At 41.1% G+C, this 21,458-nt stretch overlaps 1 protein-coding gene across 1 annotated transcript in view; it reads left to right on the top strand.

Moving 5' to 3' along the window:
• Window positions 1-21,458, top strand: part of Col25a1 (collagen type XXV alpha 1 chain) — a 398,267-nt gene that overhangs the window by 248,759 nt on the left and 128,050 nt on the right. The window contains exons 6-7 of the mRNA XM_087897573.1: window positions 1,007-1,033; window positions 1,173-1,199. Coding sequence (XP_087753699.1) covers window positions 1,007-1,033; window positions 1,173-1,199 — 54 coding nt within the window. The remainder of the gene's footprint in view (window positions 1-1,006; window positions 1,034-1,172; window positions 1,200-21,458) is intronic.

The following is a 21,458-nucleotide window of genomic DNA, read 5'->3' as shown; positions in this document are numbered from 1 at the left end:
TCAATAGAATGTAAAATCAGAGCATAGCATGCAAATATGTATTTCTAGTAAACACAGATAACAAAAAACATTCAGAATATGTAAAGATTTCTAAATCTCTATATATACATATGTGTGGCATATAATATTTATAAAATGCATTCTAACAGACCAGTAGAATAATTTAGTGAAACAAAGGCAAAAGTTGGTAATTCTTTATGAGAAGAATGTAAAATATTGAATAGGTATATGAAAAGAGTGCATAGTTTATCACTAGGGAACTATAAAATAAAGTTAAATTACTATACCCTACAAGAACAAGTAAGATGAAAAGAAGAAAGTATCAAGCATTGGAGATGATCTGGAACATAGGAAACTAGGGAGTGTCTAACCGAAGTAAAAGTGAATGTACTCTCTAACCTCACTCAACAGAATCGCACACTGGTGTCTCACCAAAACCCTGACATTAGGGTATTCCTAGCAGCAATTTACAAGAGCCAAGACTCTAGGAACTCCTAGAATCAAATTACTGTCTGCAGCAGGATGAACAAATAAGTCATCTATAGAATTTTATAAAGCAGTAAAAACAAGTCTACAGCTACACACACACAATTATAAATGAACTTCACAGGTTTTGAACAAAACAGTCCAGGCATGTGCTGCATGGTTTCCTTTAGGTAAAGAAGGAGGGCAGCTGGATTCTACTAGCAGAACAGAGAGAGGCTATTGGTGTAGGCTGTTGGCAAAGGCAGGTCAGAGCAGTTCTGCCTTTGCCAGTGTAACTCGGGTATACTGAGTTTGTCACAACTTCTTTAGCACACTTGATCCATATGATGTATATGTATTACATGCATGCACACCCACTGTTTTCTTTTTCTAGCTATATTACAATTATAATTTAGAAACTAAATTTGAGAAACCTGTTGACAACTACAGCTCTCTGCATTTGACATAAATCTTTCAATTTGACCCGGTAGATTTACTCAAGTTCTTTTAAAGCTAATATTTTTTTTTCTTTTTTCCCTAGGGGCCCCCTGGTCCAAAAGGCGATAAGGTGAGAAAATGTATTAATGAAATTAATTTACTGGAAATCGATATTGGCATGATCTGTGTTGTGTGTTTAGACTTTTTTTAAATTAAGCATCATGTATGGATTGTAGATAAAACTGTCATCTCGTTTTGCTGTTCTGCAGGGAGAACAAGGAGATCAGGGGCCTCGGGTAAGTTATGCACTTCTTGTCCTGGGTGGGAAATAATTTTCCAGCTCACAACATCCTAACTATCCTTCCCCTTTGTGTAGTGCATGATTTAGTAACAGCTGAAAAAGTTGACAAACCACCCATAAGCAAGAAGTATCTTACTAATGAATATGTCTATCTTGTGCATTATCATAGCTTGATTCCAAATACAACATTCTACAATTAATGAGCCTCCTGGAGCCATCCAACAGCCACCTTTCCTGCGACTGTTGGGGTCTTCAGATGTGCACACATTGGTTTGCAGCATAAAGGCCATGTGGTGTTCTCTTGAATTTGGCATTTCCCGCTGATGAAACTTCTCGTGTTATTGCATAACTGCGTTCTAGCATAGATAAAAATATTATTGCATTTTACGTATTTATTCTCCCTTGTAAGTTTCAATAGCACTTGTCTGGATTTCTTGTTTGTCCAGATTTGCAAGGCAGATAAAAGGTGTAACACCATTTAGCACTGTGGGCGGAGGGCCGTTTCTTCTCTGCTCAAATGTGGCCCCTTCGACCAACATAACCAATGGCAAATGCTTTGTTGTTGCCTTGGTAGTGCCAAGTCCTTGGGTTCACATCTGTGCCTCATTACTCGAATGTTCAGACATACTGTTCCAATGATGTAGTGGCTCTGTTCAGACATACCTCTCAATTTTCTCATGTCACTATGCACAAAAGCGAGTATTTGGTTGAAGAGAGAATTTTTTTTTTTACAGTGGAAACAAACATTTAAAATGTTCAGGTTGAAAACAGAAACTATGGAGGTGTCTCTGTAAAATATACTGAGTTTAGTTAATTATTGAATTTATGAATACTGCAGAGCATTTTTTTTTTCAAAATACACAGTTGATGCAGATGGAAAAGGTTTGTGTCTTCATTTTACCTCATGCTCCATAAAGCTGGGTAAAGGTGCTTGGATTTGCTTTCCTTTCTAGTCTTCAGCTGCTTCGAGTTGAAACAGTGACGCCTCCCAGCAGGCAGGTCTTTCAGGACAGTTATCCTGTTGATATCTGCCTCCAAGCTAAAACCTCATCAGTGGTCCATCACTGAACATCACAATATCTACTGTCATGGGTGGGAATGGAATGGAACCCATAGCCTTTAATGACGAGATGAGAGCCCCTTGATCTGTGGGTGGTGATATTTCACGCGGCTGGTCTCCCTGCGTTGAGTATCATGTCTTTCTACACCCACTATCAGAATCCCTCCGCTAGGCCTCTTCAGGTCTGAGGGAAAGTCCCCATTCTTAGAGGTGTTCTTTTGGCAGAGGAAGTGCAGGGGCGGTTCACAGCCTAGCTGTCATCAGTCAGGGCTCAGTCTTCTTTCCCAGAAAGGTGTGTTGGCTTTCATCGTTACTAAAAGTGATGATTGATTAGAAAGCTAGGCCAAATTTCCAAGGTGAAACCTGACACCACCTGAAATCCACGTGGTTTCATGTTGCATTGCAAACAGAGCCTTGGACTAGGAGCCGAGAAAGTTTGGCCAAAGTTCACGAACTACTTTGACAAACCCAGACAGCCTTTCGTGCAGACTTCAGCCAGTTTTCACACTGGCTGGAGCCAAGTTTCACACAATTCAGGCACCATTTAGCATTTTGGGTGGAAAATGGCAAGAACGGGTCTTGTTTTCTCACAGCGTGCGAAGTGGCGCATGCGAAGACAATGGGAACCCATGCTTAGCTTCTCTTCTCTTCAAAGCCCTACCTGAAGATCGAACAGGTCATTTATAGAGTTCTAGAATTGTGTATGCAGCCCATTGTAGTCATATCTGATGAGCTTACTAATCAGGAAATAGATCAAATGAAAAAGAGCAAAGGAAGAACCCTTACTTTCATAGGAAAGTAAATTAAAACTGGAGAAGTCTTCAATTGTAATGAAAATTGATGCCGTGTCTTCTGTGTAGGCATAGTATTCCAGCTAATGTTTATTGGAGAATCTCCTATTTACTTAATAGCTACACACTATGTTGGGCTCAAACTCATGACGACTATAATTTTATTTTGTTTAAATAATAGAGATGTCTGTATTTGCCCATTTTGTTTTATCACCGATATAGATTCCTATGTTGTTCCATTTGTTTCAGATGGTTTATTTGTTGCATAATGTCCACACTGACCCTCCACTATGATTTGTATTCTTTATCAGGTAGCTTTACATGACAGTAGCCACTGTGTTTTTCCGAAATATAAAATCTCTCCTGGCTCCGTTTCTCCAAATAGCAAAGCAGTATAGTAAGCCACAAGGTATGGATCAAAGCAAGAGGGATAAGAACATACAGAAACTAAGAATGCAACACTGTTTTGAAGTCTTGAGCATACATCAAGGCACATAGACCAAGCATTGGCATGTCCACAGCACTCTGCTGAATGCGATGGAGACCATGAATGGATCCACTTCTTTCTCCCCACCCCTACCCATGCCGCCAAATTCGAGCTACTGTTATCTCACACAATCTTCCAATTTATCTTGTTTCTACTCTTGGCTCTCATGCATTTTCTGCCAAACAGCCAGAGAGATCATTTTCCTTTGTAAATCAGGTCATGGTAGTCTTGGCATAAGGCCTTGGAGTTAAGTGCACACTTCTGTGTTGGCTCCTTTGGACCCTTAAGGTTGCTCTTTGCCACCTCGTCTCACCCTGTTCTTCTTTGCCCACCAACTTCAGGCCACAACTTTCTGTGTGTTCCCAGACCTCTACACCACCCTCACGCACAGCTCAATGACGTTTACAGTTACCCTTTCTTGGGAGTGTCTTGTCCTCAGCTCCTATTGGCTGAGATCTCATCACAGATGTCATGGTGAGAGGAAAACATCCCTCACTTCCCATTCAGAGCTTAAGGCAATTCTTACTTACTTGCTTGACGGGTATAAAGTTTGTCCTTTCTCCCCATAGAGCACAGAAGGAGGACTTGGTCTGTAATAGAATAGTAAGAACTTGATACATCTTTGCTGGCTTTTGCCACCTCCAAGAAGTATATGCTCTCAGGGGTCCCACTAAGAACACTCTGGTTGTATATTCAAACAACCAGAGTATATTACCCAAAGAGAAACTGGGGAAGTGAAAATCCTTCCATTTTCAAGTGTCACTGGACAGCCTTGACTACACAGCAAGTTCAAGACCAGCCTAGGGCGCATCAGAAACTGCCTCAAGCAGACACTAGGCACTTTGGTTGAGGTCATTTGAGCTCTGGCTTGGTAAGTGACCTCTCTTTTGAAAATATACAAAATTAAGCAAAATATTATATTTTCCAGCGACTGAAAATCCTATAAAAATTATACACATGGAAAAGAAAAGAATTCATTAAAAGAATAGCAACATTTCATTTGCTAAGAGCATGTTAAAGACTGAAAAGAATCAGACTGGTTTTTTTCTTAATTAAAGCTATGTTTTGTGGAAATTGAATGTAGCCTGCATGGCAACAGGAAGTCACTGAAGGTTTCTGCAATTCCTATGTGTGGTGTCCTTAGACTGTTGGGTGTCAGTAGTGAAAGGAACTGAGAACTGAGAGAGCAAACAGACAGGAAAATTCTGTCCATCACCCAAGGCAAGCCCATAAGAATTCAGGCTGTAAAGAGGATGTCTGTTCCTGATGGGGAGGTCAGTGGAAGTTGAGATGCTCTGCTTGGAATAGCAGGTGTATCTGGAGGGAAAGGACCACCTGAACCACACAGGTTAGAAGTCGGACAGTGAGGTGTTCAACTGGTGAGCTGAGGAGGTGACTCGAAAGGATGCACCACACCAAGGCACACGGCTCCTCCTCTCCCATAGGACCTGAAGTGTGTGACTTCTTTTTATCATAGAAATATAAGAAGGCAGTTGATGGTGTTGATTACATAACTCCATGGTGTTGCTATGAAAGTCTCTGTGAATCTTATTCCTCTCTCTTATGTACGTAAGAACACTTATTCATGTCTCTTTGCCACCTATGCTTTTGTATTAGCACAAAGGATAAAGCCTGCATCAGGAAAACAAGCTCTCTTCCATAAATCTCATAGACACCTGCTTGTGTCTCGTGGCTCAGACTGGATCACATAGTTGTCCTGAAGCTTGGAGGAGCAGTGAGGGGGAGTCGTGATACTATTATGTAAGCATGTGGCAAAATGCCAAGTGAAAACCTGGGCTTGTGAAGGGAAAAGCAAGATGCCACTTGTTAAAAAGAAGCTGATGAGAGAGAAAGCTTAGGACATAGGGTCAGGGGTAGATTTGAGCTGTATGGTTTGGGTCCAGTACCAGAGACCATGGATATAATGTGGTTAGGTTAATTTTTTAATTATATCTTTTATTTTTTGAAATTATAATATAATTACATTATTTCCCCTTCCCTGCCATCCCTCCAAATCCTCCTGTATTGTTTTGTTTTTCAAATTCATGGTCTCTTTTTCGTTAATTGTTGTTACATACATACACACATACATACATGCACACACACGTGCTGCTAAGGACAGGTTTTTATGTTCTAAAAGCAGTCTGGAAGTACAATTAAAGAACAGGGTAAGAAACTTCAACGCAGGTATTAGAGCTGACAAATCTCAGAGCTGGTAGAATATAGGAGCTGAAAAAAAAGAGGGCTGAGCTTGCTGATTTGGTACTTAGTAAATTTAAGTGCGGGTTAAGCTTCAATTATGTGGAATCTGTGAACTGGTGACAAAGTTCACTGGAACTATGCAGCTAAGAGAACGCGAGACTAGACCTGTGAGGTGGGGCCGCGGCTGGAGAGGACAACTAGATCACTGAGTGAGCCATCCCGGCAGCGAGTGAGACCACGGGATCAGAAAATTGGATTGTGAAAAAGTAAAGGGAAGACGTCTCTCGGGTCATCTTAGAAACAGCCATATTGAAGGGATGGGATGAGAACGGGCTCCAGAGTTCTCAAAGAGGGACCCCGGGCACTACAGAGTGTCAACACCCACTGAGGGCAGAACCATATTAAAACAGGAAAGGCAGAGGAGCCAATACCACTTTCCATTGAACAGAAACCACAGGACAGCAGCTGTATAAAGCTTCTGGGGTTGCTGTTTTGAATTCACAGTCAAGAAGGGAATGCTTTTTGTGAAGCAGTAGAAATGGATGCCAATTGTAAACACTGCAGTGTAAGTGGGAGGAAATGGGCTGTTTTTGAATCCTATTGATGGTATATGATTGAAAGGTAGACTCTTTGGCATTGGCCAAATCTAAGCTTACCATTTTCGGTATATTACAACAGCCATTGATGCCAACTGGTTTTGTTTGATAAGCATGAAGCTCACACATTTCTCCTTACCAATCAGGAGACAGCTAGCAGATGCTGTCAGTCCTCCATCAGTTTGTACACATTATGATCTTAAGTTAGGGCTCTAGGCTACTGGGACGAGTTGGGTCTTTCTCTTGCTCTCAGTCTGCAGGCATTGGCTTAATTGTTCTACATTCATCCTCATGACTTTGTAGCACAAAAATGAACAACTGTGGCTTTGCTGTCTTGGGCGACCTGCTGTAAAGGGCCTGTGGGGGAACAGAAAGGCATGGAAGCTGGAGTAGGAATAGTAGAATGGAATCGGGTGTTTCTCTTCTGCCCGCCAGTTCCCAAATACCTGGCAGCCACCTCCCAAATTATCACACAGAGGTTTATTAATTATAAACACTCAGTGGATAACTCAGACTTATTGCTAACTAGCTCTTACATCTTAAGTTGCTCCATATTCCTTATTTATGCTCTGTCACATGGCGGTACCTTTGTTAGCATGGCATGTTCATCTCCTGCATCCTTTGCGTCTAACTGGAGACCCCTCACTCCACCCTTCTCCTTTTCATCATCCTTAGTTTGGCCGTCCCGCCTATTCGTCCTGCCTGGCTACTGGTCAATCAGCATTTTATTAAACCAATATAAGTGCCAATATAAGACACAAAGTGTCTTATGATAAGTGTCTCTCCAGCAGCACACCAGTGACACAATGAAGATTGTTGATCACCTCATTTTAACATTGCTGAGGGGGTTTCTAGGTATGATGTTTATTTTCACCTCGGCTGGAGTTAAAATTGCTCCGGAGACACAGTGGTAGGAATCCATGTAAGTGTCCCATAGAAGGAAGTCTCAGCCTAGATGTAGATGTCACAATCCCATGGGCTGAGAGCCCAGACTGAAGAAGAGTGGGTAGTGGGAGGAGGTCAGATAAACACCAGTAGTCACCTCTCTATGCTTCCTGACTGTGGGCACAATATGGCCGGCCACCTCACACTCCTGCCTCCTTGCCTTCCCGGAAGTCATGATGAGCTGAATCCCCTCGACTGAGAGTCCTTTCTACCCTAAGTTGTTTATTGTCCAGGTGTTTGGTTACATCAGCATAAAAAGTAACTCGCACACTGGGTATGTTGTACACATCATCTCTACACTTTAGCCAGTTCAGTAGGGAAGACAACCAGGAGGGAGAGGATGGTGAAATTAAACTACTCAGACTCAGGCAAGGGCCAAGTTTGACAGATCAAATCTTAACTAAAGCAATCAACTCTTGCTCTGACGAGGACATGGATTAATAAAATAATGTATGAAAATTATGTTTTAAGTTCTTGTCATGACTGGTTATTATTCCATATGCCCTGTGAGGCGTCTGGGGCAAAGCAACATGGCCGTGTTGGCATCATCTAAGTGGTGCTCGAGAGTCAGAGAGGTCCTTACCTGTGTCTGGGCTGTGCTCAGTGGACAGACGCCTCCTCTGTCAACACACAGGTGTTATAGCATCAACTATCAGTCCTATGACTGGATACTTGTACCATTTCCACTTCAAGGATAGCAAAACCAAGACTAGAAAACAAAGGCTTTGTCCCAGGTACCAGTCAGCAGCAGAACCAGGATGTGAAGTTGTGCTGAGAGGCAGTTCTCTGATTTTAGCAACATTGTGAAGATGACCATAGGTTTTGGGTTTGTTTTGTTTGTTTGTTTGTTTTTCTGATGAGTAGAGTTAAAAAGGTAGTTGCAATGTCCAGTTCTTTCTTGCAAATCTACTGAAAGACAGTACTTGGACCCAAACTCAGTGGGGCATATCTGCTCTTACCACCATGCCATTCTATACCCTCCCCTGCTGTGAGAGTCCTTTTAATATGTGAGCTCCCAAGGTCTATGAAGAAGATGCAACAGCCAGAACACAAATACAAATAAATGGTTGCTTTCTCTTTGCAAAAATAAGAGATACAATATATTCACTGTCAGTAAGAAAATAAATGAATGCAAATTTGTCACAGTAATAGAGTGAGTTTCGAGACCCTGATGTCACGTGTACAGGAGCCTGTATAAACTCAGTGTAGAGGAGTAGAGCGATATAACCCAGCTTCCACAGCATGCGGGATTACATCATTGTCACGTCCCCCCCCCCCCCGTTATTGTCTCTGCCCCTCTGCCCTGCCCTTGGCTCTGGGGATATAACCCAGGGCCCCACACAAGCCAAGCGAGTGCTCTACCACAGGATTGCACCCCCAATCTCCAGTGACCCTCGTGTGGTACGACTCTTAGGTTTTCCTCGGTGCTTCCATGTGAATTGTGCATACCCGCTCGCTTCCTGGGGATGCTTCGCACTGGTAGGATTTCTTCTCCTTCAGGGTAGCCATTTGAGAGGAGACTGCTTTGACCATTTCCTGGAGCTGCTCGTGAACTGTGAACTGATTTGGCTCTTAGTCTGAGCCCCTTTCCTACCAAACATGGAATGACATTTCCTGACCAGTAAGGGGATTCCGTTGTTGCAGAGAGAGGGCACAAGACTCTTTTAGGCATTACATCATCCTTATCTGTACCCACGACTGCTGCCGTGATCTCTCCTCATCAGGAAAGTGTACTTTCTCCCCCTCTGTTCCTAAGGCCTGCAGCTCTCGTTATGAACCACGGCAACGGGAATTATGATACCCAAGGTTTTGATGATAGTCATGTGTATTTCTTTCTCTTTCTCTTTAAAAATAGGCAAAACGGTTTCAATATTTGAGTCTTTTAAATTAAGAGAGCATATTCACCAGCAAAGGGAACAGCTTTATTAACCAAAGTTAGGCAATAAAATTAAGAAATAGCGTGCGGCTATCTTTTGACTATATATTAATCTCGTCAGCTGGTTACCACTAGCTTGCCAAGGATCACAGAGCCCGATAAATGAGAGAGATTTAGTGGCTATTGGCCTCAACATGATCAGCCAACAGCTGCTTTTAAATGAGTCTTAAGCTTTCAAATTTTCGATAAGCCACCCAGGAGCTCGGCTTAAGTAGTTTCATAAAATTCATCTCTTGTCTCAGTGTATTCAGAGTAAATTTTCATCCCATCTGAGCCTCGGCAAAACTGATAGCATCTTTAAAAACTCTTCAGAAAGACAGATTAAGCTCTCGCAAAGGAAAGCATTTAGAAGTTTATTTTATTATCTTAACCTTTATTGACTGGGGTGATTAAACAGATTCTTTGACTCTGCTAAAACATTTAGGCTTGGATATTAATTTGATTTCTTATTTCTTTAACCCTTGCCTTCTTCTATAGCCTTAATGAATACACTACTTATTTGGTCCCACACGTATCACCCATGCAAGGAAATGAATATAATATAATGAAAAGAAATAAATTGGGCGAAAATTATTTTAATGCTCTCCAGATTTAGCAGATGTTGGCATGGAAACCATAAGTTCATTATCATTTGTAATTTTTTATTTTCTAATCAGAGGTATTTTTAAGTGTTTTGTACCCTCTAAGAGTGGTATAATGAATTAAGCCCAGGAATGTTTGTCATTTTGTCCTAATATAGACATGTTTAAAAATAATTATTTCTGCAGGTGGCAGGGTTCATTGTACAGACCGGGATAGTCCTTGGAATTCAGTGTTACAAATTATGTCTCAGGGTTATTGGATAAATTACTAGACTCATCAAATATGAATAAAAGTAGGTATTAAAGACTTAAGTGATTGTTACCTATTCTGTATCACTTTAAATCCTGGTCCTTGGTGTCTTAGGAGGTGGCTCAGTGGGTAAGAGTACTTGCTGTCCAAGCAAGAGGACATGAGTTTGAATCCCCAGGATCCATAGAAAAGCAACCATGACTGTGTGGACCTGTGACCCCAGTACCAGCAGGTGGAGACAGGCAGAGTTAGGGATCTCTTTGGCCTTCAAGGCAAGCTGAAATCATGAACTTCTGCTTCAGTGAGAGACTCTGTCTCCAACAATAAATGATGGGCCCTTACAGAGGAAGACCTCCAACATTGCCCTCCAGCCTCCACATGTGCGCCCATGGGCACACCCCCTCACAGCTGTGCATACATACATACATACACACATACAAATGTGTGCACACACATAAATTAAGTCTGGTCCCTTTTTAATGTGATAGATCTATGTATTTTCTGTCCCTACAAAATACATCAAGTCATCAAGCATCCTACATCAAATCCTAACAAGCAAATTTTGTTTACAACGTTCTGAAGGCAGAGAATAACACTCTACAAAATCCCCACATTAGCAGAACAGCACAGCAGTGGGCTGTGAGGCCTTCGTGGGAAGCTCTGCTATTGCTCAGGGGGATAGAAAATGAAACCAAAGTCCAACCCTTAACACGTCCTCTGGCAGAGGCTTCCGAATGCTGCTGCCGGGCAGTCTGAATAGCCACTGGATGTCCTTTGCATGGTGACCTTCTTGTCACCGTCGTTTGACAGGGTTCGTTGTCCAAACTTCACTGCTTACGTCACTCACAGGGGTCTCCTTACCACTGCTTGTGTCAACCCTTTGGATGATTTCAGACTGACGTGCAGTACCTCGCACTCTTACAACAGACTATGGCGAAGGATTTTAGATGAAAGAGCATATCTATGAATATTCCATTTAGGCTTCATTCGCTAGAATTCGTACAAATGCTACTTCATGTGAAGCACAGGTTAAATAATTTAAGGACTTCCTCGGTGAAGGGTAGTTGATGATCGCCTCTGAACCGCAGGACTCTCTAGAATATTTTATTAAGCAAGTTAATTTCCACTTGAATTCCAGTGTAAGATTCCTAGCTTTGCTAACTCGTACAAATTGAAGTTAATGTCTACATTAATATCAACACTTACATTAGTGCCTACAGCCAAAGAATGTAATAAAAGGTGTGTGTGGGGGGGATACATTTGGAGCTGGTGACTTTTAATATTAGAAAGTAGCTGTTGGTAAATGTATTAAACTTGTGCTGGAAATGGACAAAATATGAGATGCAAATTGTAACCAGTAATATCAGTGAATAGCGGCCATATTACAGACAGCAAATGCAAGCAATTTATTCTAATATGATTGCTACCACTCTTTCGCCATCGAACCCGAGTACAGAATTATGTTGGAACTGGAAGCGTTGGGAACAAATCAAGCAAATAGAGAAGAAAGTATGAAACAGAACCTTTCCGTTTCTGTTTGCAGATGTGGCTCAGAGGGTGGGTCGTGTTCTGGAGTCTCCCTTTCAGGATGGGTCAAATGATGGCTTTATGCACCAGCAAATGCTGTTTGCGGAGGGGAGGGGTTCCTGCAGGTCTGGCTGAGATGGGCCTCTGGAAAGTCATTTAGTGCCAGACAGCCGCATCCTTTCATACGCGTGCCTGCACTAATGTGTCCAGCAGCCCTTGTAGCAGACACAGTCCGTAAATCACGAGTGGCAAACAAGACTGGCTTTGTAGGGAGGGATGTCAGTTGCGTGATCCTGCTTCAAATGCAGTTGTGTGGGGGCTAGAGCGAGTGAGAAGACAAGGCTCTCCAGCCTTGACAGGGTGTTCAGCTCCACTGCCTGAATGTCGGTATTGGGGAAACCCTCACCCCAACTAGGTTCACTGTGTTTTGTTTTGTTGGTACAAATGCTACTAATCAAATACTATAAATAGAAAGTGTTGTTGCTACCATTAGAATGTTATTTCTTCCATCCCATATACCAAGAAAGCTTCCGGGCATTTTTCTCATTCTTTATGGACTTGTGGACATTACACGAATCTGTTGCTAAAAGTCAGGCATGGAAAGGTGCCCTCAAAACCCTGCACACTGAAGCAGGATATGGTGTCACTGGTCTCTGCTCCACATATGAGGAAGCTGAGGTGAGAAGAGTGTGAGTTTGAGGCCAGCCTGGGCCAAAGAGCGAGACCCTGTCTCAGAAACCAAGACAACAAGCTTGGTTTAATAGAATAGCATCCAAAGTATCGACAGCATAACGAAATGGATCACTTTCCAGGAAACTGATTCAACTTCAGGCCTGCAGAACTTGTTAGAATAAGAATTTAACTAGGGGAATTAGAGAGAGGAAGCAAGAAGAGGAGGACTCGCCATCCACAGTGATGGTGCTGTTCCATCCGGAAGCCACGGGGACATATTGTGGAGCAGGGGTAAGAAAAAAGTCTGAAGTGCAAGGGTGGTGATTCTGCCCTCTGCCCCACTTCAAAAGAACAGGCAGCCTGGTTGATCAGTCTCTGTCCACTGGCGATGGAGGGAAGGGGATGTCATCCAGTTTTTAATTAAGAAGAAATGCATTCAGTGTTGCCTAACACATTTTTATTCTTTGGACCTCTGGCCAGGCTTATTATTTTTAGAAGCTGGCTTAATCTGTTTATCTATGCTCTTTTAATTATGGCCCAGTATTGAACTACCTCGCCAGAACCTTGACGTCACCCAGCATCCTTGAACGGGGGCCATCAGCTTGTGAGATTTCCGAGCTTGTCCAGGGGACATTCTTGCCATCGTGAAGTAGGAAGTAAGGAGTGAAGGGCATGACTGAGGGAGCTGTGGCTAACCAGAGTAGCCCGGGAAATGTCTGGAAAAATGCCTTCGTTCTAAGTGAGAGGCCTCGTTGGCTGTGTTTGTCTTTTGAAAGTTGTCCAAGTTGCTTCTCGTATTAGGAATAATCAAACACTCACCCTTATCACATGCCAGTATTGACCTTGGCAGTGTACCATTTACCAGTGTGTGTGTGTGTGTGTGTGTGTGTGTGTGTGTGAACAGAAACCGGTCTGACCATACATATATTTTGTGTACACACATGTGAAGTTCTTTGTTTCTAATTGCACTTGTCTATGATGTGTTTGTGAAACAATTGTTCACTGTTGCTCACATACACCCACGCTAAGACCATACATATATGAAGTTAGCCTATCTACACTCTAATTCCTATAAAGATTGGTGAATGGCTAAAGCCATTTATTAATTCTTTTCAGTTACTTGATACTGCAGCCTTAACTACTTTTTAAAATAGCCTCTTCTACTCAGTGTGGCATCTGAGGACTAGAGAGAATGCAATTAACCTTTAATAATTCAATGCATAGTTTTTCTCACCCATCTTCTGGGAAAGCCATTGGCAACTTCCCTTTGCATGGTCTACATTCCCAACAATCATGTCAAAGAGAGGCACTGACTTTCAAATGGAATTCACTGACATCCGTTAAGGTCTTTGTGACACAAATCTTTCTCTTGCTTTGAATGTTAGAGAAAAGTTGCAGCCATAATTCCGACAGTCAGTTCTTTCCACACCTTATTCCTCAATAGTTGTGGAAATCAGAAAAGTCTGATATGCTATCATACAAATAGTCTTTAAAGAATAAAATCTTTCTGTTACTGAAGAAGCTTTGGCTTACCCCTTGCAGTTAGCATATATTACAATGGTACCGGGTAAGATTACACACTTGATTCTGTCCTGCCTTCAAGTTTTTGACTGTACTGTTCTTTCTGAAGAAGACCCTTGGGAAAGTTGTGAACTGGCAGTGTAGCTCTGTCAGGCATTTCCGGTTGTGTTCTCTTTAGTGTGGCTGGTGTTCATCATATGGCAGAGACCCCTGACCATGTCTCTCTTATGTCTTTATTGCTTAAAAATATATAGTCCATTTTGACAATCACTATAATTTTGATGATGAAAGCGAAAATTTAAAAATGTAACTTCTTTATGCTTATTTATCCTGTGATAGTCCACATGTGGAGGGCAGAGAACAGCTTGCAGAGATTGGTTTTCTTCTTCCTCCTCTGGGGTTCAAGCCTGGACCATCAGATTTGCCGGTAGCCACCCTCATCCACTGACCCCATTTTACTTTTTGTTCTTTCTCTGCCAAGTAGGCAGTGGTTGTTTATATTGGAAGGTTCACCCTAGTGTGCGTGCCAGTTATATTTTCATATGTAGATAAACACACGGTTTCCATACTGATGAAGTGAAATGGCTGAAGGACTGTCAACGTTGGAAAAGCCCAGAGCGCCACGTTATGGGCCATTCCTTTTTCTTTTTCTTTGTCGACTCGGTACAAACTTCCTCTCTCGTCTTGCCATCTTGTGGAGTAGTCATTCGCAATTACTCAGTGCCATTGCAGAAGGATATTAATTTGACGGAGTCGTGGGAAGAGCGACTATCTGGAGATCTGGTGAATACTTTGGATTTATTCCGAAAGTTCATGTAGCGATTTACAACTTCGCTCTCCATTTTACACTCTGAAGCAGAAAAGTCAAACAAAGCAGAAGCGGAGACAGCTTGTCATGTCCCCGGTACCATGGTGACCGCTAATGCTGTAACTCTACCCTGGCCCGAGGTATTACTTCCATGCTGGAGCCGCGCAGCTCTAATAAAGTGTGTCAGGGAAGAAGGCAGAGTTGAAGTCACACTGTCTACGCAGAATTTTATATGGTAACCTGCTATAACAACTCAAGATGTTTAGAATGTGTCAAATAAAATGTCATGCGCCCACTGGGTTGTCCTTCGAGAGACTGCCACAACTTACATAGTGTTTCTGTGCAGCCTGCACAGGAGGAAAGGAATTGAATGCCTTTATTCATCTTTGTTACTGAAATCTTGGCACTTTTTTATGCACGCCCCTCTCTCTGTGTTGAGGCAGTAAGTCTTGGGGAGAAGATTAGAAGCTACAGACTGGGGACCTGGGGACTAAATTCTGATAAGAGATAATTTTATTTGGTTTACTCAAACTAATAGCTAACATTTCAATCCTTTGGATTTTTTTCCTTGGGAAATGGAAGGGTCTAGCTCCAGTGGGTCCATGTAGATCCTTTCGTACCTTGAGTTGCAGAACCCGAATGGAGTCCATGTGCTTCACGTGGGACAGGCACGCTGTCTTACAGACACCTGCTTTTTAAAGTGCAGGCTTCTGCCGGCAGTGGAGTTTGAAATAGTGGCTATTCTATTAGTTTGCTTCTGACATTATGATGACAGCACGCACCACAACAGTCAGACCTTTAGGTCACAAGATAGCTGACGCTGAGTCACGTGTTTTTGAGGAAAAACTGCTGCATCGTTGCCTTTAAAACAATTTACATAGCATTTGCCTTAAAATCCCATAGATGTCTCCCACTGCCACCAGACTATTATATCTTAGAGTTTGCTTTATTGGAAAGCCTGGTCTGTTCATTAAAAAAGGTGAAGAAAAAATAGTGCTACTTCAACTCAGTAATTTTGCTTCAAGATTCCAAGTAATTTATGCTATTTTAAAGATTTTTTTTTGGTTTAAAATACAAGTTACAGAACAGCAGAATTCAAAAACCAATCTCAGGCCATGTTCAGAATAGACTGGTAGTAAATAATGAGCAAACAACATGAACATGATAAATTTTAGTCCTTAGAATGTTTAAAATCAGAATAATCATCAGCATTGAAGAGCATGCATGCAAGAATTGGAAGAAATGGTCCTAAATTTCAGCTTCTATGAGGATTTTTGTTTAACAATATGTTAGTTTATTGCTTTGGATGATGCAGCTGAAATGTCTGTGTTGGTCACAGCTGATGTTTACGGATATTTAGAACAATAATATGAATTAGTTGCATAAGCTTGTTTATTGGAGCCAAATAATTTCTAAAGCAATGCCAGTCAGTATATGTCTTGACAAAGTCATGCTTTCGTACTTTGTACATGTTTTCTGGAGTTTTGCTGTTCTGGTTGTATAGTTGGATTAATGGAAACATCTCCCGTTGTAAATATTTCTAACAAGACTACCCTTTGGGGGCACTAATAAAAAACAAGTTCATAAGTTGTTTGGAATTGTCCCTTACAGCTGTACGGACAAATATTAAAAGGAAGAGCTAATTTAGGTTGGTACTATTTGACTGTTTTCTATGTTCTCATTGATATAAAAATAAATTAAAACCTGACTTCTTTGAAAGAAAAGCATATAGAATTTTTTTTAACAAAGTTAAGAAAAACATGGCAAACAGAATAAGAGTTGTGTGTGTGTGAAATGCGTCTCACCTCACTGTTAGGCTAACATGGGAATGGCAACGAAGCTTCTCTGAGAATTAAGAAGTCACTTGTCAATGCCAGTAAAGGTTTGGGATAAGTCTTGATCACCTTACTTTGAAAGAATGGTGAAGGAGCAAAAGTTCTTGGTAATCCCAGCCCTTGGGAGGCTGGAACAGGAGGTCATGAGATCGAGGCCAGCCTTGTCTCAAAAAAAATAAAGTCTGTACATGCTGGTTGCCAATATATTTAGAGAGCTATGTTGTGGGTGATAACATGGGTAAGAGGCATTTATTTGCTGCTCTGTCAAACTCATAATTACTGCACGAACCCATTTCACAGCTGAGCAATAGCAAACCGCTATCAATTTGGTGTTTACAGTCCCTGAGTTCTGTTTAGACATCCCCAAGGCCAAGAAACTCGCTGTCTTAGGAAGCAGTTGATACTGATTCAAGACAGTCCTAAATATCATGAAGTAATTCAGCTATTCACTTAACAAATGTTGCTTTCACTTTGAATTGGCGTCTACAGTTCTCGACTGCCGAGGTAGCTGGTTTTAGTTCTGCCCTCTGGGCTGAGCCGTCTTCCACCAGACTCCGATGCAGTGCCTTTTTAGAAGCACTGGTGTTGAAGAATGGAAGGAACCCTTCGGCGCATGTAGTCTAACCTTCCTGTGCTGTGCCTTTCAGCATGTGGTGACCTAAAATAAGTTGAACATGCCTTCTGAGGGGGGCAGCTGTGTTCTGTGATCTCCGCGCAGCCATGTCTGTTTGAAATGCCTCTCATATCCTCAAGCCTGTCCTCCACTATCTATTACAGTACTGTACCTTGTTACCCTTTGGGTTGTTCTTCATAGGTGGTCCTATACCAATAGAAGCTCTTTGAAACAATATGGCCCCCTTAAAGGTAAATGCCCAGAAATTAAGCTCATCAATTCAGGCATGAGTAAAGTAGTACCAGCCTGTTAATGGTAGCCCAGTCCAGAACCATAGGATCTTTAAACAGCATTAGGGACCTAAGAATGAAGTCGAATACATTTATTTCCACGATAAACTGCAAAACTCTGGTTCCTCCACTGCATTGAAGCTGCTTGTTCCTTGCACCCATGTGCTGTTCTTTGTTTTTAGTTCTTTGTGATTGGTCCACCTCAATCTGTTCATCTTATTATGGTCCCTGTGTGTGTATTCTAACTTCCAAGTCCAACAAATGCTCCACTCCTCTTTGCTCCCATTTTCCAGATATTTGAGATAGCTATAGCAATAGGCCGACAAATGAGGACTGGTATCCTTCCTGTCCCCATGTTTGAGAGGCTGGTCCCTTTCATTGACACAAATGTTGGAGCATGAACTGGGGTCATGAAGTTGTGACCAGTTATTAACTGATACCCTAGTGGGTAGTTGAGCAAGTTACACATTTAATTCTCGTTTGTTGGCGGTTTAGGGCTCATGATTTAGCAGTAAAAGAATTTTTAACAGACTCTATGCTATAATCAAATCACATGTGTACTCTTATCTACTTAACAGAGCAGGAAATCCCTTTAGTATTTAACCCGGGCTTCTTTTGTTGTAAGTATTCACTTTAATCATCAAGTCTAACTGTGACTTAGGTCACTATAAATTTTTTCCAATCTGACAAATACTTCCATATCTGCCTTTGTTGGTTTGTTTTATTGAAATAGGATCTCACTCTTGAGCCCAGGCTGGCCCAGAACTCAAGGCCAGCCTCCTGTCCCAGTACCCCAAGTGCTAGGAATACAAATGTAAGCAGCCACACCCGGATTTTGTTTTCTCTTCCTCTGCTTCTCCTACCATCCATAAAAGGGGGAGATGCTCTGGACAGCTGGCCGACTTGGGAGGTGAATGTTCTCTATTTTGAAAGTCCTTCCATCTAGACTAGACACGATTCCGAGAGTCTGTCTTCTAGTCGCTTTGCTTCCCTTGGAGTTCAGCACATGCAGCATTCCTGGATGTTTATCATACACACAGTCATACTTGTTTCTGTATGTCAAACCCATTTTTTATCATTAACTTTTTTTCTGGATCTAGATGAAATTTTTCTTCTTTCTGTTCTCAGGATTTTCCCTTAAATCCATGTCTGGTTGGACTTCCACTTCCTTTTTCTTCTCCTGCTTTACAGCTGATGCAGAAGTCACCCTAAAATGATGGGGGTGAAGGGGGCGGGCCTTTCCCAGCATAACTTTCACCAGTGTTTCACAAATCAATAAATGTGGGCAGCTGGACAGTTGATATTTGTGAAACTTCCCCTCAGCTGGATGTGACATTATGAAGCTTCATCCCAGAGCTGTAAAATGATCGATTCTCCCTTGTCCCTTCGTGTTCCATAATTGCTAACACCCCATGTCACCAGTGAGAAAACTCGGCCGTGCCTCATGCAAAAACAAGCATCCCTTTCAGTCAGGACATGACGGACATCCATCTTGTGTCTTGTTTTCCCTGAGGCACATATGGGAATCATAACGATTGTAGCTGATGAGGTGGTAGAACTGGTACCCTAGCTAAGGATCCCAGATGCCACCTGGCTTTTAACATGTAAACTTAGTGACTTGTAGGTCCTGAAATTAGAGACCCATTGGAGAAAAATATAACATCCATGAAAAACCATCTGTATTGTGTAAGTTGGACATTGCGTCTATATGTCTTAAGACATCAGAAAAAAAACTTTTTTTACTCAAGCAAAACACTGTTATTCACTTTGTTATTTTTTTTATTTACTGGCAAATAAAGCAAATAAATTGTCTAATATTTACCAAAAATTTATGATTTTATGGGAAGAAAAACAGTGTAGCTTCTGGCACATATGTGCACATTCCTTTGATTAAAGAAACATCAAGTAAATTTAAATGGAGAATTGATTCTAACAAAAATGCACATAAAGCTTACTTTGACTTTCATTTTCAATAACTTCTAAGATGATTCCATCTTTAGTGTTGGCTTTGTTGTATGGACTGTTGGCATTTACATACTTGAAATTAGGAAGTATTTGGAATGTTCTGAGGCAAAAGTCAGAACATTATCAGAATAGTTATTTCAAGTAAAATATATATACGAATTAATGTCACTTTTAAAATTTGAATGCATGACTGGCAACTTGGCTCAGTGTAAGGCACTTCCTGCCAAGCCTGACAATCCCCAGAAACCAAGTGGTAAGAAGAGATTAGGCTCCTGAAATTTGTTCTGACCTCCACACACTGACTGTGACATGAGCTACTCCCACCCCCAACACACAATAAATAAATGCAAAAAATTTAAAAGTTGAATGAATAGACATTCCAGTGTGTGACATATTACTTCATGTAAATAAAACCCATACTTCTTCCACTGAGTAATAACACCATCAGATGCAACCAGGAAATGAAAACAAAAATGTAGAAATTACATCATCTTGTAATTTCTTATTTTCCTTAAATGTTTTCATACTATATATTTTGGCCATATTCTTTTCCCTCTCCTCTTCCAATTTCTCTTAGATCCTCCCCATCTCACTTCTCACTCAACTCCAAGAGAGAAAATAAAAAGAAAAGACAAAAAAAATAAATAAAAGTAAACAAAAAGCACACACACATATACACATAAACATGAAGTTTGTTTTGTGCTGGTCAACCACTCCTGAGCATGTGGCCTACCCCAGAGTATGGTTGATATACCCAGTAACTCTCTTGTCTTAAGATTACTGTTGCTGTGATAAAACACAATTACTAAAAGCAATTAGGGAGGAAAGGGTTTATTTCACTCACAGTTGCATATACAGTTCATCAACAAAAGCAGTGAGGGCAGGAACCTGGGAGGACCCTGGAGGCAGGAGCTGATGCAGAGGCCATGGAGGAGTGCTGCTTACTGGCTTTCTGCCCATGGCTTGCTTGGCCTCCTTTCTTTCAGAACCCAGGACCACCAGTCCAGGAATAATACCACACACGATAGACTGGGCCCTTCCATATCAATCGCTAATTAAGAAAATGTTATGTAGGCTTGCCTATAGCTAGATCTTATAGAGGCATTTTCTCAATTGAGGCTCCCTTCTTTCAGATAACTCTAGCTTGTGCCAAGTTAACATTAAGCTATCTAGCACATCCTCGGTTGGAAGAAACTGATTTTCCTTCTCCTGGCAGGAATTAATTGTAAATAGCTTTTTGTTTAGGAGTGCACTGATCCGTGGGTATAGCAGAAATGTTATTGGGAGTCATTTTATCGCTGTTGTTTTAGCAGAGTAATAGTCACTTTTCCTCTCTTGTCTCAGGTCCTTGGCTGATTTTGTAGTATCAGGTTGGGTTCCACATCATGGAGTTGGCCTTAAGGCCACTTTTTAAGAAGTGATTGGTTACTCCTATAACATTTGTACCATGGTTGCACCAGTGCACCTTGCTGGCATGTCACTGAGATCTCCGAAGGAAGGGGAAATAGAATATGTTATAAAGAGATAAAGGGGAAACTAGAATAGGAGGATTAAATGGAAAGGGAAATAGGAAGGTAGGGTAAATGAGGAAATACGGGAAAAGACAACATATTATATGATGAGAAGGTTTAGACATAGTTTCCCCAAATTTAGAACATTCTCTTCTGAAAATCTTAAGCTATGATTTTACTGTAGAGCATAATGGTCTCTTTCACTTAGAGTTCAAATCATAGGAATGATTTCATTATTTAGGAATGCAACTCTTTTCATAAAGAAATTATACTCCGACTTGTATCTCTCAAATATAACAACCATATTGTGAATTTTTGTACTCGAGAATCATTATTTCAAGTTATGAAATAGTATTGATACTATGAGAGCTTGTAACCTTTCTCCAAGCATCAGCACAACAAAATGAAGTCATCCTTGGTGATGAATATTTTCTTTAGAGACTAAAAGCTTGTTTCTAATTTATTCAAGAGTGTTGTGCCAGAGATGCACCATTCATATTTGCTCATTATAAATGTGATTATATATTATTAAAGAAATTAAGTAAAAGATGTATACCATGAAACTGTTGATCAGGCCAATCATAATTAACATGTAAAACCAAAGAGTAAAAAGTAAATCTCTTTTTAAATTGCTCCAAATTAGCACAAATTATAATATGTAACT

Source organism: Myodes glareolus, chromosome 17, assembly GCF_982192425.1.
Source record: "Myodes glareolus chromosome 17, mMyoGla1.1, whole genome shotgun sequence".
Classification (NCBI taxonomy): domain Eukaryota; kingdom Metazoa; phylum Chordata; class Mammalia; order Rodentia; family Cricetidae; genus Myodes; species Myodes glareolus.
The sequence above is the reverse complement of the archived record's forward strand: the minus strand, read 5'-3'. Positions and strand labels throughout refer to the sequence as shown.